This window comes from Macaca thibetana, chromosome 7 (genome assembly GCF_024542745.1).
Source record: "Macaca thibetana thibetana isolate TM-01 chromosome 7, ASM2454274v1, whole genome shotgun sequence".
Classification (NCBI taxonomy): Eukaryota; Metazoa; Chordata; class Mammalia; order Primates; family Cercopithecidae; genus Macaca; species Macaca thibetana.
The window spans coordinates 149,063,941-149,088,187 of record NC_065584.1 but is presented as its reverse complement, the minus strand read 5'-3'; the positions used below and the strand labels follow the sequence as shown (position 1 = coordinate 149,088,187).

The 24,247-nt window shown below is 44.2% G+C and overlaps 1 protein-coding gene and 1 long non-coding RNA gene across 5 annotated transcripts in view; one reads left to right on the top strand and one right to left on the bottom strand.

Annotated features, from left to right (window-relative positions):
* Nucleotides 1-24,247, bottom strand: part of ZNF609 (zinc finger protein 609) — a 241,570-nt gene that overhangs the window by 55,451 nt on the left and 161,872 nt on the right. For all 4 annotated transcript variants that reach the window (XM_050795912.1, XM_050795915.1, XM_050795914.1 and 1 more), the window contains exon 3: nt 13,024-13,249. In XM_050795912.1, the coding sequence (XP_050651869.1) occupies nt 13,024-13,249 (226 nt within the window). The remainder of the gene's footprint in view (nt 1-13,023; nt 13,250-24,247) is intronic.
* On the top strand, nt 733-12,609 carry LOC126958016 (uncharacterized). The gene is made up of 3 exons (XR_007727031.1): nt 733-816; nt 9,708-9,930; nt 12,288-12,609. It is a non-coding gene; the product is annotated as an uncharacterized LOC126958016 (long non-coding RNA).

Sequence of the window (24,247 nt, the reverse complement as noted above, 5' to 3'; positions counted from 1 at the left end):
AAAAAAATTAAGGCCCAGACTAGTCAAACGACGACCTTATTAACAGAGCAAGAAAACACCAAGACTCTCAAATAGGACTTTTTCCCCTTTGAATCATACTTCAAAGTTAAGTTAGTTAGGGCTAGTGATAAATCCCAGGCAATACCAGTAAGAAATTTATTGCCTAGGTATCACTCACCTGAATTCATAAGTATCAGGATGATTTTGATAACAATAGGTCTGGGTTTTGTTACTGAACTATAAAAAGAATCTCATTTGCAAATGACCTTACCTATTTGGCAAGCTCACAGCCTAGTCACCTATATATACCGCCTGACTATGCTTTGTTTGGGGGGAGGGAGGAGATGGGTGAGCGTGCACAAAGGGGAGAATATCTCTCTCCCCTGGAGATTAGTCTATTTTGCCATTTGCAAAATGGAACTCAAAAAAGCCCGTGACTGAAATTTTTCCCAAGGTCTTCCGGATTTAAATGTATGACAGTGGACATAAAACACAATCCACAAAGGTATATAAACACACCACTGCTCTAAAGTATCCTCTGGGAGTAAGCTGCTTGGTGGGAATCTGTTGGCTGTTGTTTTTGGTGGGGGAGGGGTGGGAGAAAGTAGGTACTGATTTCCCTAATGTTTCCTTTGTGTGGCTGCTGTTGCCATGTGGTGGTCTGTTGCTATGAAGATTTGTGGTGCCAGACAATGGCTGCTAGGCTCTTTATGACTGTGCTATTGGTAGAGCTATTTCTTCCAGATTCAAGCTGGTATGCAATTGGCTAAACAGTGGAGAAAGCTTGGTTGGTATTGTGCCCCATCTCTCCTCTAGGTAAGTACTGCCTGGGGCAAGACTGAAGGTGAAGGGGCATTAATTATAGCATATGAGAAAGAAAAACCAATAGCTGAATGCCACCTTGCTTTTCCAGTGCAAATATCTAAAATTAGATATTTCACAGTTCACACACATACTTTTCTACATCAAAATCACACAGGAAAAACCAAGGGTAACTACGAAGGTTACCATTTCCATGAAAGAAGATTAATGGAGAGCCCCTTCCCTTTAGTGAAAAGGATAATGACCCACAGCTGGGATCTGCAATCAGATGAGGATCAAGAATAGCTGGGGCAGGTTCTCAGTGGAGCTACCACAGGCAGACTAACTTCCTGCTAAGCAAAACCATAGCCTATTACTCTGATAATGAGAAAACTGCAGCCCACAGACCAAAGTAGAGGGCTCAACCACAGAGTTTGAAGTAGGGCCGAATGTTCTCCTGGGTAACAGGGGCCAGAGTACACAGAAGTCACCATGGGTCTGTTTAGATGTCAGATACTTACCCACCCTCTTCATACTCCCACACAATTACTCTTCTTTCCATCTCAGAGTATATACAGACACACACACACAATATATATATATATATGCATGTCTGTGTATATATATTTTAAAGATCTAGCCCCTGTGCTGTCAATACCACAATCCAGTAGTTAACATATGGCTATTTAAATTTAATAAAATTAAACATTCAGACTCTCGGCCAGGCGCAGTGGCTATATGAGGCATGAGATTGGTAAACTTTGTTTTTTTTAATATATATATATATTTTTTCTTTTGAGATGGAGTCTCACTCTGTTGCCCCAGGCTGGAGTGCAGTGGCACCATCTCGGCTCACTGCAACCTCTACCTCCTGGGTTCAAGCAATTCTCCTGCCTCAGCCTCCCGAGTAGCTGGGATTACAGGCACCTGCCACCACGCCCGGCTAAACTTTTTCAACAAAAGACCAGATATCAAATATTTTAGGCCTTGCAGGCCACATGGTCTCTGTTACAACTTCTCAACTCTGCCACTGTAGGGCAAATGTGGCCAAAATACATTAAATGAGAATGACTGTCTTCCAATAAAACTTTATTTATGGGTCCAGGCCCAGTGGCTTACACCTGTAATCCCAGCATCTTGGGAGGCTGAGGTAGGAGGATTGCTTGAGCCCAGGAGTTGAAGACAAGCCTGGGCAACACAGTGAGATCTCATTTCCATAAGAAAATATTATAGGCCAGGTGTGGTGGCTCACGCCTACAGTCCCAGCACTTTGGCAGGCTGAGGCGGGCGGATCACTTGAGCCCAGGAGTTTGAGACAGCCTGGGCAATATGGCAATACCCTATCACCACAAAAAGTACAAAATTAGCCAGATGGGATGGCACATGCCTGTAGTCTCAGCTACTTGGGAGGCTGAGGTGGGAGGATTACTTGAGCCTGGGAGGTGGAGGCTGCAGGGAGCTGTGATCACGCCACTGCACTCCAGCCTGGGCAAAAGAATGAGACCCTGTGTCAAAAAATGAAACAAAACAAAACATGTCACTTCTAATAGAAGGTTACAGAAAAACAAAACAAAACAAAAACAAAAACAAAAACAAAAAACAATACTTTATTTATGGACCAGGTATGGTGGTTCACACTTGTAATCCCAGAACTTTGTGAGGCTGAGGCAGGATGATTGCTAGAGCCTAGGAGTTTGAAACCAGCCTGAAAAACAAAGTGAGACCCCATCTCTACAAAAAAAATTTAAAACAAAAAAAATTAGTTTTGCATGGTGGTGTGTGCCTGTAGTCCCAGCTACTTGGGAGGCTGAGGTGGGAGGATCACTTGAGCCTGCAGTGAGCCATGATCACACCACTGCACTCCAGCCTGGGAAACAAAGCAAGACTCTATCTCAAAAAAACAAAACAACAACAGCCAGGCATGGTGGCTCACGGATGTAATTCCAGTACTTTGGGAGGCCAAGGCAGGCGGACCTGAGGTCAGGAGTTCCAGACTAGCCTGGCCAACATGGCGAAACCACATCTCTACTAAAAATAAAAAAAAAATTAAAAAATAAAAAAAATCAGCCAGGCATGTGATTCCAGCTACTCGGGAGGCTGAGGCAGGAGAATCACTTGAACCCGGGAGGCACAGGTTGCAGTGAGCCAAGATTTTTCCACGGCACTCCAGCCTGGGTGACAGAGTAAGACTCTGTCTCAAAAAAATAAAATAAAAAATAAAATAAAAACAACAAGCAAACCAAAAAACCCTTTATTTATAGACATTGAAATTTGAATTCCATGTAATTTTCATGCCTCACAAATATTCTTGGGTTTTGCGTTTTTTTCAACCATTAAAAAATATAGGCTGGGTGTGGTTGCTCATGCGTGTAATACCAGTACTTTGGGAGGTGAGGTGGGAGGATCGCTTGAGCCCAGGAATTCAAGATCAGCCTGTGCAACGTAGTAAGACACTGTCTCTACCAAAAAAAATTTTAACTACCCGGGCATGGTGGCATGCTCTGGTGGTCCTACTTACTTGGGAGGCTGAGGTGGGAGGATTACTTGAGCCTGGTAGGCTGAGGCCGCAGTGAGCCATGATCGTGCCACTGCACTCCCGTCTTGAAAGAGCAAGACCCTGTCTCAAAAAATATATATATATACACACACACACACACCATTCTTAGCTCATAAGCCATACAAAAGCAGGCAATGTGCTACTGTAAGACAACTACAAGATAAAGAATGGAGAGCTTTTTGATCGGAAATGCCATCTTCCAGTAATTCAACAAACACAAAGGTTAAGAAGAGAGGCACCCGATATATGTTCTCTAGGCCTTTTAGAAAATATGGAGTTGTGGCCGGGTTCAGTGGCTCACGCCTGTAATCCTAGCACTTTGGGAGGCTGAGGCGGGGGGATCACCTGAGGTCGGGAATTGGAGACCAGCCTGACCAACATGGAGAAACCCCGTCTCTACTTAAAAAAATACAAAATTAGCCAGGCGTGGTGGCGCATGCCTGTAATCCCAGATACTCGGGAGGCTGAGGCAGGAAAATCACTTGAACTCAGGAGGCTAAGGCAGGAGAATCGCTTGAACCTGGGAGGCAGAGGTTGCGGTGAGCCGAGATCGCGCCATTGCACTCCAGCCTGGGCAACAAGAGCGAAACTCCGTCTAAGGAAAAAAAAAAAAAAAAAAAAAAAAAGAAAAGAAAACATGAAGTTGTTTCTTTGGCCACATATATGCGAATCTATAAGAAAGGTGATATTGTAGACATCAAGGGAATTGGTACTGTTCAAAAAGGAATGCCCCACAAGTGTTACCATGGCAAAACTGGAGAGTCTAGAGTGTCCCCCAAGTATGCTGTTGGCATTGTTGTAAACAAACAAGGGCAAGATTCTTGCCAAGAGAATTAATGTGTGTATTGAGCACATTAAGCACTCTAAGAGCCGAGATAGCTTCTGAAACATGTGAAGGAAAATGATCAGAAAAAGAAAGAAGCCAAAGGCACCTGGGTTTACCTGAAGCAGCAGCCTCTACCCAGAGAAGCACACTTTGTGAGAACCAATGGGAAGGCACCTGAGCTGATGGACCCTCTTCCCTACGAATTCACAGGATAATGGGTGTTAAAAAAAATGACCTCAGGACTGTAAAAATGTTTCTCTTCATTGAGTAGAAGTGTTGTGTCCTCTCCCCTAAAAAAATATTTAAAGTAAATTTTAATTGTGTCCTAATTCATTATGTAATGTTTTTATTTTCAAATTTAATGTATTTCTTGCTGAAAGATGTGAGGTAGCTTATTGTGCAACAAATTACTCAACTGGTTAGAAAATAGCCGAATATTATTTATAAAATATTTGTATTGGTTTGAAGACAGTGCCTCTAAATCATCATGGAAGAAATAAAATAATTTACAAAACTAAAAAAAAAAAAAGAAAACAAAAGAATGGAGAGTAAGGCCTGGTGCAGTGGCTCTTGCCTGTAATCCTAGCACTTTGGAGGCCGAGGCAGGCAGATCATTTGAGGCCAGGAGTCTGAGATAAGCCTGGCTAACATGGTGAAACTCCATCTCTTCTTGGAGGTTTCAGTGAGCCAAGGTCACACCACTGCACTCCAGCCTGGGTGACACAGTGAAACTCCATCTCAAAAAAAAAAAAAAAAAAAAAAAAAAGAAAAAAGAATGGAGAGTAACGGAACTTACTTATATGGTAGTAAGATTTCTACATTCCACTTGAGATATTAATTTTAATTAAACTGTAAAAAGTTAAATCTATATATTGTAATTCCTAGAGAAACCACTAAACAATTATACAGAGACGAAGAGTGAAGAGTGAAGAGATGACTAGGGAGGTTTGAGCCTAGAAAATTAGGAGGATGGTGCTGGGCGCGGTGGCTCATGCCTGTAATCCCAGCATTTTGGGAGGCTGAGGCGGGTGGATCACCTGAGGTCAGGAGTTCGAGACCAGCCTGGCCAATATGGTGAAAACCCGTCTCTACTCAAAATACAAAAATTAGCTGGGCATGGTGGTGGGCACCTGTAATCTGAGCTACTTGGGAGGCTGAGGCAGAAGAATCGCTTGAATCCCGCAGGTGGAGGTTGCGGTGAGCTGAGATCGCACCATTGCACTCTGGGCAACAGAGCGCGACTTTGTCTCAAAAAAAAAAAAAAGAAAGAAAATTAGGAGGATGGTAATGTAGGTGTAATGAAGAGAAATAGAGAAGGAAAGAGAAAGAAATTTTTGGTAAAAAATGGTGAATACTCCTTTTTAGACATTTGAATTTAATAAATCAGTTTCTGGTGATGTTCATCAGTGAAACTATTAGGCAAAAGGTCAAGTATAGAGATAAAGTTCTGGGTATTGTTCATACAAGGTAGACAGCTAAAGACATGGATATATAGGAGAGTACTTACAACAGAAAGCTGCTAAAGTAATAGCTTTTGGAAGTTATGATATATGAAGCCTATGCAGAGCAGAAGAGTGGCAGATTCTGCTAATTTCTTCCCCTTTCCCTTAGTAAGAGTCCCTATTTTGTGTGGGGAAGTAACGTATCCAGCTAAAAGGCTACATTTCTTTGCCTTCCTTGCACACAGGGTAGCGAACAAGATGTAAGCAGAAGTCTTATGGTGTGGCTTCTGGGAAACCTCTCCAAAGGTAACAGACTAAGATGGGAGGCAGGTGCTTTTTCTCTTCTACCTTCCTTTTCTTTCAAGACTGGAAAGTAAATGTGATGGCTGGAGCCACAGAAGCAATTTTGCAATAAAGAAGTAACTTTAAGGAGTCTGAAACAGTGATTCCATTGTGATATCATCATACCAGCCCTAGACTACTTACCTACATACCTCCAAATTCTCTTATATTAAATCATTATTATAGTTTCATTTCTTCTCCAAGCAGCTAAATGCCATTCCTAACTCAATGGCTCAACTTTCCCCACTATGGCACACACAATAAATGAAAAAATATATTGTGGATAAGTCTGTTTGCCTGTGGGAAAGGCAGCAGGGCACCAGCTGCTACAGACCCTATCTAGAGGCTGATAGGACTGAATTGACCAATATTTCAGCATCCTGAATCTCAACAGAAATTTCTGATTAAATGAATACAAGGAGGATGAGAGACTGGCACAAAATAGAGAGAATAACCAGTTATAAAGAGAAATGAGATTTATGACTAAGGCAAGAGAGGAGAGTTTCAAGAATAAAGAAATAAGAGAAGCAGATCGAGACCATCCTGGCTAACCCGGTGAAACCCCGTCTCTACTAAAAAATACAAAAAACTAGCCGGGCGAGGTGGCGGGCGCCTGTAGTCCCAGCTACTCGGGAGGCTGAGGCAGGAGAATGGCGTAAACCCGGGAGGCCGAGCTTGCAGTGAACTGAGATCCGGCCACTGCACTCCAGCCTGGGCGACATAGCGAGACTCTGTCTCAAAAAAAAAAAAAAAGAAATAAGAGAGCTAATAGAAGTCTAGGAAGGACTGAGAGAAGACCTCTGGAAAACTGGTATGAGAAATGTTTCAGTCAAATGGTGGTAGAATAAATCTGATGACAGGATGTTATTACAATAGGGAGCAGAGGTGGGCATGGTGGCTTACACCTATAATCCCAGCACTTTGGAAGGCTGAGGCGGGCGATCACCTGAGATCAGGAGTTCAAGACCAGCCTGACCAACATGGAAAAACCCCATCTCTACTAAAAATACAAAATTAGCCGGGCGTGGTGGCGTAGGCCTGTAATCCCAGCTACTCGGGAGGCTGAGGCAGGAGAATTGCTTGAACTCAGGAGGTGGAGGTTGCAGTGAGCCCAGATCATGCCATTGTACTCCAGCCTGGGCAAGAAGAGAGCAACTCTGTCTCAAAAAAAGTCTCTGCTCCTCCCGTTCGACAGAGAGCCACATATTCTCTCACATCCTGGCTCACTGCAACCTCTGCCTCCTGGGTTCATGGGATTCTCCTGCCTCAGCCTCTGGAGTAGACGGGATTACAGGCATGTGTCACCACACCTGGCTAATTTTTGTGGTAGAGACAGGGTTTCACCATGTTGGCCAGGCTGGTCTCAAACTCCTGGCCTCAAGTGATCCACCTGCTTTAGCTTCCCAAAGTGTTGGGATTACAGGTGTGAGCCACCGTGCCAGTCCACTTGTTCGTTTTCAAGTTGCCAGAGTCAACCAGTGTTGGATCCATGCTGATTCCATGTTTCTTTTCTTTTTTGAGATGGGGTCTCACTCTGTCACCCAGCCTGGAATGCAGTGGCACAATTTTTTTTTTTTTTGAGACGGAGTCTCGCTCTGTCCCCCTGGCTGGAGTGCAGTGGCGCGATCTCGGCTCACTGCAAGCTCCACCTCCCGGGTTCCTGCCATTCTCCTGCCTCAGCCTCCCAAGTAGCTGGGACTACAGGCGCCCACCACCGCACCCGGCTAATTTTTTGTATTTTTAGTAGAGACTGGGTTTCACCGTGGTCTCGATCTCCTGACCTTGTGATCCGCCTGCCTCAGCCTCCCAAAGTGCTGGGATTACAGGCGTGAGCCACCGCGCCCGGCAGTGGCACAATTATAGTTCACTGTTGCCTTGAACTCCTGGACTAAGTGATCCTCCTGCCTTGGCCTCCTGAGTAGCTGGGACTACAGGCACAAGCCACTGTGCCTGGCCCTGATTCCATGGTTTAAGGCATAGATTAAAAAAAATTTTTTTTTGTAGAGATAGGGTCTTGCTATGTTACCCAGGCTGGTCTCAAATTCCTGGGCTCAAGTGATCCATCTGCATCAGCCTACCAAAGTGCTGGGATTACAGGCATGAGCCACCACGCCTGCCCTGCATAGATTTTTATAACTTAAGAGCTGACAGGTTGGGCATGGTGGTTCACGCCTGTAATCCTAGCACTTTGGGAGGCTGAGGCAGGATGGTCACTTGAGGCCAGGAGTTTGAGACCAGTCTGAACAATGTAGCAAGACTCTATCTCTACAAAAAATTAGCTGAGTACGGAGGCACATGCCTGTAGTTTTAGCTACTCAGGAGGCCAAGGTAGGAGGATCACTTCAGCTCAAGAGTTTGAGGCTGCAGTGAGACATAATGTTGTTGCTACATTCCAGTCTGGGTGACACAGCTTGACCCTGTCTCAGAAAAAAAAAAAAAAAAAAAAAAAAAAGGAAAAAAAAGAAAAAAAGAACTGACAGGTCCTAATTGGTCACCTAGTTCAACTTAAGAGATGAGGTAACTAAGGCCCAGAAAATTAAGGGATTTTTCCAAGGTCATAATGATAGTGGCAGAGATATAGAAGTCTCCAGATTTTTACTCCAGTGCTCCTTCCACTATACCATAAATTCTTCCATAAAGCACATTTGCCAAAGTAAACTACATCACTGGTATTGGTCTTTGGGTTAGTGCTACTATCCAAAAAGGAGAACCTATAGCATCTCCTAGAACTCTTACCTAAAGTCAGCCTTGCCTTTCTTTAAAATACCTCACAAGCCAATAAGCAATTTTGTGTCCCTAAAAGTACATAGTCTGCTTTGAGGCTTCTTATACATTTTTTCAGGATCCTAGATTAGAGTTAAGCCTTGTGAACCCAGAACAGACTTGGTAGTTTTTTTTTTTTTTCTTTTTTTTTTGAGATGAAGTCTCACTCTGTTGCCCAGGCTGGAGTGCGGTGGCACAATCTCGGCTCACTGCAACCTCCACCTCCTGGGTTCAAGCAACTCCCCTGCCTCAGCCTCCCAAGGAGCTGGGATTACAGGCCAATTTTTGCATTTTTAGTAGAGACGGGGTTTTTGCCATGTTGGCCAGGCTGGTCTCAAACTCCTGATCTCAACTGATCCGCTCGCCTCGGAGGTATTCAGTATTTTGATTTGAAGTGAGGTGAGATAAAGCAAAATCCAGTGGAACTAGCCCTTATGTAGTGCTGAGGATGTCTCAAAAACAAACAAACAAAAAAATTCTACGTTACACTTGGGTCTTCTAAACAGTTCCATGGTTGAATCTAGTCAAGTAGGATCTTCGCAGTGCTTACTGAATTATGAACAGCCTAAAAAGAAATGGAATCTGCAGGAATTTGAAAATGCATCCAAGGTTTAAAGTGAGTGATAGGGAGAGAAGAGGAAAGAAAGAAGTAACACTGTAGGACAAGTAGGCAAAGAAACTAGGAATAATTGAGGCCATGACTCCTACACCTGTTCTCAGCAAGGTGGCTCAGTTCTACAGGGACCTCAGTGTCCTCCATTCCCCTCAGAGGCCAAGCATTCACAGCTTCTCTCTGAGCTGTAAGGACTTTTCTGTTTGAAGACAGTGTAGTTTGCTGGACAAAGAGACAGACAGAAGTACAAAATGTCGAGAGGCAGACAAAAAACCTAGAAGTCTGGAAGAATTTTTTTAAAAGTATCTGTATATAGTTCTTATGATTAACTTGAGGACTGACTCGGTATACTGGATCTTACAGATCTTCAGAGAATGATCTTTGCAGGAAATCTCTGTTACCTGAAGATGAAAAGGAATGTGAACCAACTGTGATCCCAATTCAGACCTTCGCCAACTGACAGTTCAGGTGAAGGCCCTCTGGGGTGACCAGAAAGCAAAGAAAAGATGAGTATATTATTGCAGACAGTTCTCTTTCCCTTGGGATGAAAGAAAAAATAAAGAAGAGAGCTAAGCCTTGAAATACAGTAAGTGGGAGAAAACCTGGTATTAAAAGTAGGATTAAAAATCTTACAGATTTAGACAACGAGACTGATCTCAAACCTGGTGAAAGCCGTATTTATTCTGAGTTTCAGAGAAGATTCAGATTTTTGGGAAGTATTTTGACACCATTCCTAAGTTCAAGCAGTATTTTAATATCCTCTAGATATATATTAAGATAGATCCAGAAATGACAATAATATAGGTGCAAGCATTCCTTCATTCCAACAAATATATTTTTCTTTCTTTTTTTTTTTCTCTGTTGCCCGGGCCGGAGTGCAATGGTGCGATCTCGGCTCACTGCAACCTCCACCTCCGGGGTTCAAGCGATTCTCCTGCCTCAGCCTCCCAAGTAGCTGGGATTACAGAGGCATGCCACCACACCCAGCTATTTTTTTGTATTTTTAGTAGAGATGGGGTTTCGCCATGTGGGCCAGGCTGGTCTTGAACTCCTGACATTAGGTGATAAACTGCACCTGGCCTCAAACAAGTATTTTTGACAGTCTACTACTATAGGTGTCAGTTGCCACCTATGTTAAGTACCTTGAATACAATGGTGAGCAAAACAGACTGCCTGATCTCAGAACTTCGAACACAGTAGGAGAGATTCATATTAAGAGAAAAATCATAAAATGATAAACAAAGTTACAAACTGTGATGTGTGCTATGAAATAAAGTACAGAGTACCTTAAGAGTACATACTGGACTGGGCGCGGTAGCTCACACCTGTAATCCCAGCACTTTGGGAGGCTGAGGCAGGCGGATCACAAGGTCAGGAGATCAAGACCAGCCTGGCCAGCGTGGTGAAACCCCGTCTCTACTAAAAATACAAAAATGGGCTAGGCATGGTGGTGCGCGCCCATAGTCCCAGCTACTCAGGAGGCTGAGAGAGGAGAATCGCTTGAACCCGGGAGACAGAGGTTGCAGTGAGCCAAGATCGCGCCACTGCACTCCAGCCTGGGTGACAGAGTGAGACTCTGTCTCAAAAAAAAAAAAAAAAAAGAGTACATAACAGGGGAACTTGGTAATAATAGGCTGCCTGTGACAACCTGACAAACCTGAGAGCCTTTCAGAGCAAATGATTTACAAAAAATAATAAAAAAAAATTATGTGTTAATTTTGCCCTGGCAGGAAGGGATCGTCAGATAAAAAGGTATTCATTGTCCTCAGGAGAGTGAAAGCATTAGCCTCACTCTCTCAAAGTTTTTGTTAGGTTCACATAAAAAAAAGCATCTTGTTCTTGGAAAAGAGTCACCATCATAAAGACAAGCAGAACAAATAGGAAGGAAATTGATTTATTCTATCTTCAATATACTGAAGCAAGAGGCCTTGAAGGTTGCTTGGTGGCACAGAGATATGGTCCGGATATGTCTGTCATTTCAACAGACTGTGACCATTCAGACATTTGTCCATAAGCAGATGACATTTAAAAAATCAGATAGGCACTTTGTGATTTTCAGATTGTATATTTTATACACATATCCAGAGTCAACCTCTAGAGTTAAACTCTCTCTCTACCTTCTCTGCATCAGCATCTACCACTCAGGCACACAATAAAACCCATTAGCAATGTTATTCTGAAAGCTGAAGATGTATTATATCCCTAATGATGAGACAGACAAGAACACAGAGTTCTTAAACTGTAACACATCAGCACCTATTGCATGGTAAACTTTAAATAAATACTGAATGACAACAAAATATTCAGGGGAACAGACTTTTGTTAGAATGAAATGCCTGAATTTCTAGGGGCAGACTGACAAAATAGCTCTCTGATAATCAGAGATGATTAGCTGCGCTCCTCTGGGTCTCTAAACTCCTCAGAGTGAGGATAGTTTGAAAGTCTGGTTACTGATGCAGAGACATGATGGGACTCTGAGGCCCAGCCTCTCTAACCACATATACTCTGACAAGGACTTGGATTCTTTATAAAAAGAATATGCGGCCGGGCGCGGTGGCTCAAGCCTGTAATCCCAGCACTTTGGGAGGCCGAGACGGGTGGATCACGAGGTCAGGAGATCGAGACCATCCTGGCTAACACGGTGAAACCCCGTCTCTACTAAAAACATACAAAAAAATAGCCGGGCGAGGTGGTGGGCGCCTGTAGTCCCAGCTACTCGGGAGGCTGAGGCAGGAGAATGGCATGAACCCGGGAGGCGGAGCTTGCAGTGAGCTGAGATCTGGCCACTGCACTCCAGCCTGGGCGACAGAGCGAGACTCCCTCTCAAAAAAAAAAAAAAAAAAAAAAAAAAAAGAATATGCAAAAATCAAATTGCCACCAGATGTTACCGAAAGATCTGAAATACTCCATTAAGTCCCTTTACACTTCCTTCCATTTTTTCAGGTTCATGAATTTCCAAAACAGAAGACATTCCATTCTCAGGGGCAAATGGAACATGCAAGAAGTCCGGATGCCTTGGGCAGCAGCAACCTACAGTGAGCCAACTGCTTAGTGGATGCCTGAAAATAAGACCATCTAAACACTTCCCCGTTGCCTCAGCCTATAAAATCTGTACCAAGTGACAGATACATGAAGTGGTGTGGGTGGCTGGGCAATGAGGCAGTCAGTGGGAAGAGTGAGCTGGCTGTACCTATAGGTGTTAAAAAAGGCAAGAGCTGCATATGCAATGAGCCAACATTAAGTCAATTTAAGAGTGACTATTCTCCATCCCCTTGACTCCCTCAGCTGCCCTTTTATTACTTTTTCTCCTCAGCCCTGACCTCAAATTTAATTTATAATCTAACTCTCCCACATAAAATAATAGAAGGGATATGGAGAATACAGATACAGTTTGAATTACCTCCCCAACACCTATCACATGACTGCTTAAGCACCAGGATTAACACTGTTAAATAGCTATGAAGGGAAGATAATTAATCTAAAAAACTGGTATTGGCAATCTCTAGAAGCTGGGAAATTTTGCTAAGTCTGCTAAAATCCTCTGTGCGGGTATATCCCACAGACTGTGGACACTTGAGACTCTAATAACCACTTGGCAATATTTACAACAATAAGCCCCTGGTGGCTCCCCTGCAGAAGCAGGTTGAGAAGGGATGGGAAAGCCACATATCACACTTACCATCTTCTGTTTCCTGCCACACGATGCCTTCAAGGTTGACGCTAGTTCCAGGTTCACAGGGGCCCAAGCACTCAGGCTCTGTGGCTAGAGCCACATCACATGTGTTGACCCCAACTGATCGGGTACGAACCATGATCTGCTCACAAGGAGATGAGATGTCATTATTGACCACTGGCACCAAAAGGTGTATTGGCAGCACTGCTGGTGTGGAAACAGGGGACTCCATCTGTGGGGGGGAAGAAAAAGTAGTAGCTGAGTTGCAGGGAGAACATTTAGAGGAAATACCTTTTCTGTATTTAATCTAGTCCTATATCTATTCCTGCCAGAGTGCAGACGGCTATAAATAAGACTTTGGTTCTTCCTTTCAAGTTCTGGCTTATGATACCACTACAAATCTAGTGGTTTAGATGAGAGCATCCTGTGCTAAGAGAAACTCTTATTAATGAGCATATAATGATCTTATATAATGAGCATTAATGATCTTCCTCATAAACTACACTTGGCTAAAATTGTTTTTTAAAAAGTTCTATTTTTTCTCATCTCATTTAAAAGTCTGTAATGAAAGAGAATTAGGGCCAGATTTCAATAGTAACAGAGCACACAGACTGATGAGAAAGACAAGGCCCAGCATCTGAGGTATGTTCTGCTACCACCACACTATGCTTCCTACCATTCTATTGTTCAGCAAACAGTACATTAGTCTGGCATAAAATCCATGAATTTGGGTGGGGAAAAAGAGAGGAAGAGGCCGGGCGCGGTGGCTCACGCCTGTAATCCCAGCACTTTGGGAGGCCGAGACGGGCGGATCACGAGGTCAGGAGATCGAGACCATCCTGGCTAGCACGGTGAAACCCCATCTCTACTAAAAAATACAAAAAACTAGCCGGGCAAGGTGGCGGGCGCCTGTAGTCCCAGCTACTCGGGAGGCTGAGGCAGGAGAATGGCATAAACCTGGGAGGCGGAGCTTGCAGTGAGCTGAGATCCGGCCACTGCACTCCAGCCTGGGCGACAGAGCGAGACTCCGTCTCAAAAAAAAAAAAAAAAAAAAAAAAAAGAGAGGAAGAAATAGCCAAATCCTAGGAATGCCATGATTCCTAATGATCCTAGGTGCTTTAACACATCTTTGGCTAGAAGGAATCTACTTAAAAGTTATAGCAGGGCTGGGATTAACCTGGTGGGAATTTCTAACCCTTAGAGACTGTAACAGTGGTTGTTTAATGAGAATGGCATCTTGGAATATAATTCTAACATCAAATTTATCTATAAGAAACAGGAGGTGGGCTGGGTGCAGTGGCTCACACCTGTAATCCCAGCACTTTGGGAGGCCGAGATGGGCGGATCACGAGGTCAGGAGATCGAGACCATCCTGGCTAACACCGTGAAACCCTGTCTCTACTAAAAATACAAAAAATTAGCTGGGCGTGGTGGTAGTTCTAGCGACTTGGGAGGCTGAGGCAGGAGAATGGCGTGAACCCAGGAGGCGGAGCTTGCAGTGAGCTGAAATTGCACCACTGCACTCCAGCCTGGGCGACGAGCGAGACTCCGTCTCAAAAAAACAAAACAAAACAAAACAAAAAAACCAGAAGGTGCTGTTGCCACCCAGAAGCCAATCAATAGCAGTCTGAAGATGTAGCTGATTATGTGCACAAAGATAGAAATAGTCAAACACGGCCAGGCGAGGTGGCTCACACTTATAATCCCAGCACTTTGGGAGGCTGAGGTGGGCAGATCACCTGAGGTCAAGAGTTCGAGACCAGTCTGACTAACATGGTGAAACCATGTCTCTACTAAAAATACAAAAATTAGCCAGGCATAGTGGCGGGCGCCTGTAATCCCAGCTATTCAGGAGCCTGAGGCAGGAGAATCACTGGAACCTGGGAGGCGGAGGTTGCAGTGAGCTGAGATCGCACCATTGCATTCCAGCCTGGGTAACAGAGCAAGACTCCTTCTCAAAAAAAAAAAAAAAAAAAAAAAAAAAGAAATAAGCAATCTGCCTCCAAAACAGAACCTCTCACAAGAATGTAATTAGTTAGGCAGGTGCGGTGGCTCACGCCTGCAATCCCAGCACTTTGGGAGGCTGAGGCAGACGGATCACGAGGTCAGGAGGTCGAGACCATCCTGGCTAACAAGCTGAAACCCCGTCTCTACTTAAAATTTAAAAAAAAAAAATTACCCGGGCATGGTGGCAGGTGCCTGTAGTCCCAGCTATGTGGGAGGCTGAGGCAGGAGAATCGCTTGAACCCGGGAGGCGGAGGTTGCAGTGAGCTGAGATCGTGCCACTGCGCTCCAGCCTGGTGACAGAGCAAGACTCCGTCCTCAAAAAAAAAAAAAAAAAAAAAAAAAAAAAAAAAAAAAAAAAAAAAAAAGAAAAGAAAAGGAAAGAAAAGAAAAAAAAACAATGTAATTAGTTAGGTTCCAAGAAGAATGCAACACATCTAGAGACAATATAAAAGTTGTGATGGGTCAGGTGCAGTGGCTCATGCCTGTAGTCCCAGTGTTTTGGGAGGCCTAGGGAGGAAGATCACATGTAGACAGGAGTTCAAAACTAGCCTGGGTAACATAGCAAGACCCCACCTCTATAAAAAATAAAAATAAAAAAGGTATCTGTGTGTGGTGGCACATGCCTGTATTCTCAGCTACTCCAGAGGCTGAGGTGGGAGGACCACTTAAGCCCAGGAGGTTGAGGCTACAATGAGCTATAATTGTACCACTGTACTCCAGTCTGGGTGACAGAGTGAAACCCTATCTCAAAAAAAAAAAAAAAAAAAAAAAGAATGAAGTGGGCAGTGATCCTTTAACTCTTTAAATTCCAGAATTTATGAGGCTGACAAAGTCTATTACGCTCCAGTGATTGATGCCCCAATCCTGAATGAGCATAATGTCTTGCATATGCAAAGACACTCAATGCACACACCGGCTTATTTCCTCTGAAGATTAAGTATGATATTAATCAGCAGACCTAGAAAACAAGAGTCTAAGATTGGGACTTTCCCAATCCTTGGGACTCTTCCCTTTGTGAGGACTTCTTAGTCTAGGTTAAATGTCCTTCAGTACAGACATTCAGAGAAAATCATACATGAATCCATAATCCAAGCTTCTAAATAGTTCTGCGACAAAACTCTGATTCTGGAATAATTTACTACATGGCTATCATTCTATCTATAATCCATTTCCCTCCCACAACACACACAGAGACAAACGTCTTCCTGGCCTTGACAACTAGCCTACAAGCTGAGGTCTGGGTACCAGATCCATTCTCCACAGCTGGCTCTGACTTCTTGGCTTAGAAAGTCATCACTATTTGCAGATCATCACTGTGAGTCCACAGAATGTTCACACACTGATTCTGATTAATTCTGGTCCCTGAAGAGCTGCCAAAACATCCTTATCCTGCTTGTCTCACACACACACCCCTTGTACTTCCCTAACTCCACCTTTTTCATGAAATGAAATGGAAGTGGAAGCCTGTATAATGAATCCTCGACATTTATGATAAATGCCACAAGGCATATTTGCTCTCTTGAAAATGGACATTTATAATTTAATTTGCCAACCTTCTTGGGGTGTGGTAGATCCTGGAAAGATCCTTTAAAATTTCCATGCACAGAAGTGAAGGTAAAAACAACACAGAAAAAGTAAACTGGAGCCTCCCTACTCACTCCTCTGCAGTGCTGGAAGAAACTTGAGAGTCACTAGAGAGGGAAAGTTAGAGACAGAGTATACAGATTATCTTTACTCTTGGCCTCACCTCTGTTTATCTATTCTTTCTCTTGGGGAGGAACCGTGACAGAGGCAGTTTCACAGCCTATATGTGTACTTCATTTGCTTAGGGTTTGTTCCCTTTTCTATACTTTCTTCTACTCGCAAGAGAAATTCCTGCAAGGTCCTACTGGACACAGACATTGGCCTAAACCTTCCAGGTCACTCCTGTGAACTTTCTGATTGCCTTGCTTGCACATGTCCTATTGCCAACCTGTTCCACAGCTCAGGCAGCAACCCTAGGCACCGAAGGAACTTTACCCCATGGAGACACCTATATACTCTTTCTCTTAGCCACTGAGGACAGCTCTTTTCTTGAAGTAGTTTCATTTCCTGCTAGGTTATTCAGTGCTCCTGGCAGGCTAGGAGAAAGATATGCTAACACATTCTAGATAAAATGAAGTCCCCAGTTTTGCACCGAGAAATCCAGAAAACAACACCTAAAATGTAGATTGGAAACATCACTGTTGCATTCAAGCAGTTTGCCAAATTATACCCTGCTATAGAATAACTGAGGAGAAGAAACTTTAGCTGAACTGATCACTAAGAATAACAGAACAGACTCATATACATGAGGAACTCATTAACAAGTATGCATCAAACTACCCTTTCTGATTAGAGTTACTAGGCAGAGTTTGGCATCTCTGTTGTATGAAAATGACTTTATTTAATTACTTAGTTAATTAAAAGAGGTGTTTGGGGATGGAGAGAAGTGACGAAATCCACCTATGGGTTTGAACTGTTCATTTTCCGTTTACTTTGCAACAGAAATCTAAGGAGAGATCACAGAGCAGCACAATAGTATTTAATTACAGCTCCAGCTCTGTTAATTACCATTTGGTCACATCTATAATCTAACATTAAGCCATAGTGCATAATAAGCTCTGTGATATTCATCTAATAACTTATGTGGCTTTACAGGATTTCATATTCTATTATTCACTGAAACAAACATAGCTTCATTTATCACTTTCCAGGAGAAGATAACAATCAGAAAAAGGGGGCTGGGTGCAATGGCTCAAGCCTGTAGTCCCAGCACTTTGGGACGCCAAGGTGGGCAGAGTGCTTGAGTCCAGGAGTTTGAGACCAGCCAGGGCAACACTGTTAGACCCTGTCTTTACAAAAAATTAAAAACAAAACCAAAAAAAACTAGCTGGGTGTGTTGGCACACACCTACAGTCCTAGCTACTTGGGAGGCTGAGGTAGGAGTGATACGGATGTGTTGGGTAGAGAAGAACATGGTCCCTTTAAATGATACGGAAGGGGGTAAGGGAAGTGCTGGGTAGAGGAGGTCATGGTCCCTGGCTAAGGCTCCATCTGGGGCCTGTGCCCATGGACTGAGGTGAAGATAGGCATTTTTGTTTTCCCGCTCAAATGTTGGATTTCCCAAGACCACCCTGGTCTGCCACGGCCCATCCCTGTGCCTATAAAAATTCCCCAGATCCTAGCAGACAGACACGCAAGCGGCTGGACTTTTAGAGGAACACATTGGCAGAAGAAGACACAGCGGCTGGACCTCGAGAGGGCGTTGAGAGGAGCATGCCAGCAGGAAAGCACACGACGGTGGAAGAGCACACGACAGATGCAGGCAGGCCGTGGAACGAAGCAGAGTTTGGCTGGGGCAGTGGGAGAAGAGCCTGGGCCACTAAGTAGCTGAACTCCAGGGGAAAACCATCTCCCTTCTGGCTCCCCAATCTACTGAGCGTTACTTCCACTCAATAAAACTTTACACTCATTCTCCAAGCCCACATGTGATCCAATTCTTCCAGTACACCAAGACATGAACCTTAGGATACAGAAAGCCCTCTGTTCTTGGGATAAGGCAGGGGTCTAACTGAGCTAACACAAGACACCTAAGGACAGCTAAACTAAAAGAGCACCCTGTAACACACACCCACTGGGGCTTCAGCTGTAAGCATTCACCCCTAGACACTGCCAGGGTTGGAGCCCCACAGCCTGCCCGTCTCTATGCTACCCTAGAGGTTTGAGCAGTGAAGAAGTGAGCCACACTCCCATCGCATGCCCTGTGAGGGGGACAAGAGAACTTTTCCCATTTCAGGAGGAAATTTTAGCCCCGGAGGTGAAGACTGCAGTGTGCTGTGATCGCACCACTGTACTCTAGCCTGTGCAACAGAGCAAGACCCTGTCTCAAAAAAGGGGGAAAAAAAATCAGAAAAGGACTCATTGTGCCATCTTTCTCATATACCTAAAATATAAGAGCAGGGATTGTCAGGAGATTGGGGCCAAGAGGGAAAATAAGGAATAGGAATATTAAAAAGTTAAGGTAATTAGATGCCTTAATAACTACACCAACAAAAGTTAGGCTAATTCTCAGTCTTTGAAATACTAAGAAGTGCCATCATGGCTCCTAGGGCTCAGCTTACTGGGGAGGTAAACAACAAAACAATCAAAGCTTGAAAACAGACTTATAGAGAATTTAAAGAGGAGATCTCTGGAGTTTCCCAACACTTTATGTCATTTATGTTTTAATGATAATTTTTGTTTGTTTGTTTGTTTGTTTTTTGAGATGGAGTTTAACTCCTGTTGCCCAGGCTGGAGTGTAATGGCGTGATCTCAGCTCACTACAATCTCCGCCTCCCAGGTTCAGGCAATTCTCCTGCCTGTCTCCCAAGTAGCTGGGATTATGGGCTCCCACCACCATGCCTGGCTATTTTTTGTATTTTTAGTAGAGACTAGGTTTCATCATGTTGGCCAGGCTGGTCTCGAACTCCTGACCTCAGGTGATCCAACTGCCACAGCCTCCCACAGTGCTGGGAATACAGACGTGCCTGGCGATAATTCTTTTTTCTTTGAGACAGGGTGTCGCAATGTCATCCAGGCTGGAGTGCAGTGCAGTGATCATGGCTCACTGCAGCTTCAACCTCTCTGGCTCAAGCAATCCTCCCACCGCAGCCTCCCAGGTAGCTGGGACTACATGTGCACCACCATGCTAGGCTATTTTTTTTTTTTTTTTTGGCCAGGAATGGTGGCTCATGCCTGTAATCCTAGCACTTGGGGAAGCTGAAGTGGGAGGACTGTTTGAGTCCAGGAGTTTGAGACTAGCCTGGGCAATACAGTGAAATTTTGTCTCAAAAAAAAAAAAAAAAACCAACAACAAAATAAAAACAAAAAGTTTGTAGAGAAAGAGTCTCCCTATGTTGCCCATCCTAACATGATACTTCTCAATTTACCTTTAGATAGCAGTTTAAGGCCGGGCGCAGTGGCTCACGCCTGTAATCCCAGCACTTTGGGAGGCTGAGGCGGGTGGATCACCTGAGGTCAGGAGTTCAAGACCAGCCTGGCCAACATGGTGAAACCCCATCTCTACTAAAAATAAAAAATTAGCTGGGCATGGTGGCATGCACCTGTAATTCCAGCTACTTTGAACACTGAGGCATGAGAATTGCTTGAACCAGGGAGGCGGAGATTACAGTGAGCCGAAATTGTGCAATTGTACTCCATCCTGGGCGACAGAGTGCAAAAAAAAAAAAAATAGAGGACCGGGCGCAGTGGCTTACACCTGTAATCCCAGCACTTTGGGAGGTCAAGGCGGGCGGATCACAAGGTCAGGAGATCGAGACCATCCTGGCTAACACAGTGAAACCCCGTCTCTACCAGAAACACAAAAAATTAGCTGGGTGTGGTGGCGAGCTCCTGTAGTCCCAGCTACTTAGGAGGCTAAGGCAGGAGAATGGTGTGAATCCGGGAGGCAGAGCTTGCAGTGAGCAGAGCAGAGATTGCGCCACTGCACTCCAGCCTGGGTGACAGAGTGAGACTCCGTCTAAAAAAAAAAAAAAAAAGATATCAGTTTAGTAACATATAAGGATCTGAATGCTGATAGGCCGATGACACAGAAATGGGGACTTGAGAGAATAGGGAAAGGCCAGAGTCATTCATCTCCCCACAAGGAGTAATTATAATAATATACCTATTTCAACTGCCTCTCACAGATGAGAGGCACTGATGGAGAAAAATCTTCATGGTTGCAATATAACTTTACAGGTAGAAAATGTACTGAGGGCCAAATGTGATGGCTTATACCTGTAATCCCAGCATTCTGGGAGGCCAAGGTGGGAGGACTGCTTGAGCTCAGGAGTTCTAGACCAGCCTGGGCAACATGGCAAAAGCCTATCTTTTTTTTTTTCTTTTTTGAGACAGAATCTCGCTCTGTCATCCAGGCTGGAGTGCAGTGGCTTGATCTCAGCTCACTGCAAGCTCTGCCTCCCGGGTTCATCCCATTCTCCTGCCTCAGCCTCCCAAGTAGCTGGGACTACAGGCACCCACCACCACGCCCAGCTAATTTTTTTGCATTTTTAGTAGAGATGGGGTTTCACTGTGTTAGCCAGGATGGTCTCCATCTACTGACCTCGTGATCCACCCGTCTTGGCCTCCCGAACTGCTGGGATTAGAGGCGTGAGCCACCGTGCCTGGCCAGCAAAAGCCTATCTTTACAAAAAATAAAAAATTAGCTCGGTATGGTGGCACATCCCTGTAGTTCCAGCTACTCGGGAGACTGAGAGGCAGGAGGATGAGGCAGCAGTTAGCTATGACTGCACCACTGTGCTCCAGCCTGAGCGACAAAATGAGAGACCCTATCTGAAAAAAAAAAAGAAAGAAAATTCACTGAAGAGATATTTGAGATAGACCTTTCCTTCTCCCCTTCACAATGAGTCTTTATCTTCACCTTCACAGACAAAAACGCAGGAAGGAAGTTCGTTCTACTGATAACAGCAGTTCTAAGAAACTTTGTTTTATCCAAAAATAAAAAGGTAGTTGGGGATGATGATTACATGAATGTTCAGATTTATTCAGAATTATCAGATAAGATTGTGTAGAAAGTAAGATGTCACTGGCTGGGCACAGTGGCTCACGCCTGTAATCCCAGCACTTTAAGAGGCTGAGGTAGGTGGATCACCTGATGTCAGGCGTTCGAGACCAGCCTGACCAACATGGGAAAACCCCATCTCTACTATAAACACAAAAATTAGCCAGTCGTGGCGGTGCATGCCTGTAATCCCAGCTACTCGGGAGGCTGAGAATCGTTTGAACCCAGGAGGCGGAGGTTGCAGTGAGCCGAGATTGTGCTATTGCACTACAGCAAGGGCAACAAGAGTGAACCTCCATTTCGGAAAAAAAAAAAAAAAGAAACAAAGTAGGATGTCATCAAATACACTAAACATTATGTTGATAAGATGTTATCAAGACAGAGGCAGTGGCCCACACCTGTAATCCCAGCACTTTGGGAGGCCAAGGACAGAGGATCACTTGAGCTCAGGAGTTTGAGACCAGCCTGGGCAACATACAGAGACCTTGTCTCTACAAAAAAATTCAAAAACTAGCCAGGCATGGTGGTGTGCACCTGTAGTCTTAGCTGCTGAGGAGGCTGAGATGAAAGAACTGCTTGAGAGGATGGGAGGATTGCAACCAGAAGGTTGAAGCTGCAGTGAGCCAAGGTAGTACCACTGTACTCTAGCCTGGGCAACAGAATGAGATGCTGTCTTAAAACAAACAAACAAACAAAACCAAACAAAAAACAGGCCAGGCGTGGTGGCTCACGCCTGTAATCTCAGCACTTTGGGAGGCCGAGGTGGGCAGATCACGAGGTCAGGAGTTTGAGACCAGCCTGGCCAACAGGGTGAAAACCCGTCACTAATAAAAATACAAAAATTAGCCAGGTGTGGTGATGGGTGCCTGCAATCCCAGCTACTCAAGAGGCTGAGGCAGGAGAATCCCTTGAACCCAGGAGACAGAGGTTGCAGAGAGTCGAGATTGTGCCACTACGCTCCAACCTGGGTGACAGAACAAGACTCTGTCTTAAAAAAAAAAAAAAAAAAAAAAAAGCGAGATGTTATCTTTACCAATAATCCCAAAAGTGCTTTGAGATTTTACAGTGACTCAACATCAGCAATATTAACAGTAATATAGGTGCACAGGGCAGAGGGATTAAAATGAATACTCACTGATTAATGGATAAACATATAAAACTTAATTTGCTCACCAAATTCTTATTGTGGGTTATTTAAAAGAATGGTAAATAAAACCCCATTTATCTACTTATTACTTATTTTTGTCTCTTGAAATACAGAAAAGGTCGGGTGCAGTGGCTCACGTCTGTAATGCCAGTACTTTGGGAGGCCAAGGTGGGCGGATCACAAGGTCAGGATGTCAAGACCATCCTGGCTAACATGGTGAAACCCCGTCTCTACTAAAAATATGAAAAAAAAAAAAAACCAAAATAACAAACAAAAAAAACTAGCTGGGCGTGATGGCAGGTGCCTGTATTCCCAGCTACTCGGGAGGCTGAAGAATGGGAATGGCATGAACCTAGGAGGCAGAGCTTGCAGTGAGCCAAGATCACGCCACTCCAGCCTGGGCGACAAGAGAGAGATTCCGTCTCAAAAAAAAAAAAAATTCTATGTAAGTATGTATGTATGTATGTATGTATGTATCTATCTATCTTTATCTATATATGGAAAAAAGACTGGGCACATGGCTCACGCCTGTAATCCCAGCACTTTGGGAGTTTGAGGACAGGAGGTCGAGACTAGCCTGGCTAACATGGTGAAACCCCGTCTCTACTAAAAATACAAAAAGAATTAGTCAGGCATGGTGGTGGGTGCCTATAATGCCAGCTACTTCGGAGGCTGATGCACAAGAATCGCTTGAACCCAGGAGGCAGAAGTTGCAGTGAGCTGAGATCGAACCCTTGTACTTCAGCCCCCATGGGTGATGGAGCACGACTATCTCAAAACAAAAATGAGGAAAAAAAAAATCCTCAATTATTTGAGCCACTTTCTGTTGACTGGAATTCTGAGACAAAATTCCATTCAATAAACAAGTTTAGGCTGGGCGTGGTAGCTCACGCCTGTAATCCCAGCACTTCGGGAGGCCGAGGCGGGCGGATCACGAGGTCAGGAGTTAGACCAGCCTGGCCAACATGATGAAACCTTGTCTCTACTACAAATACAAAAAAATAGCCCGGCATGGCGGCGCATCCCTGTAGTCCCAGCTACTCAGGAGGCTGAGGCAGGAGAATCACTTGAACCCGGCAGGCGGAGCTTGCAGTAAGCTGAGATCGCACCACTGCACTCCAGCCTGTGCGACAGTGCAAGATTCCGTCTCAAAAAATAAATAAGTTTAAATAAGGATGATTTTTGCTTATTCTGAAAAATCAGCAATTCCTTGTAAAGAGAGGCTGGCAGGTTGATATCATGGGATAATTAAGGATGGAAGGAGAAATCTGAATGCCTCCTTTCCACAAAGTTCTTATCAGAATTCAACAGAATATCCTGAGTAAATGCCGAAACAACACAACATTTAACTATAAGTAGAGGAAATTCAAGTCCTTTTCTTTCTTCTTCTTCGTTTTTTCTGAGACAGGGTCTTACTCTGTCTTCCAGGCTCGTGTGATTATGGCTCACTGCAGCCTTGACCTCTCAGGCTCAAGCAATCCTCCCACTTCAGC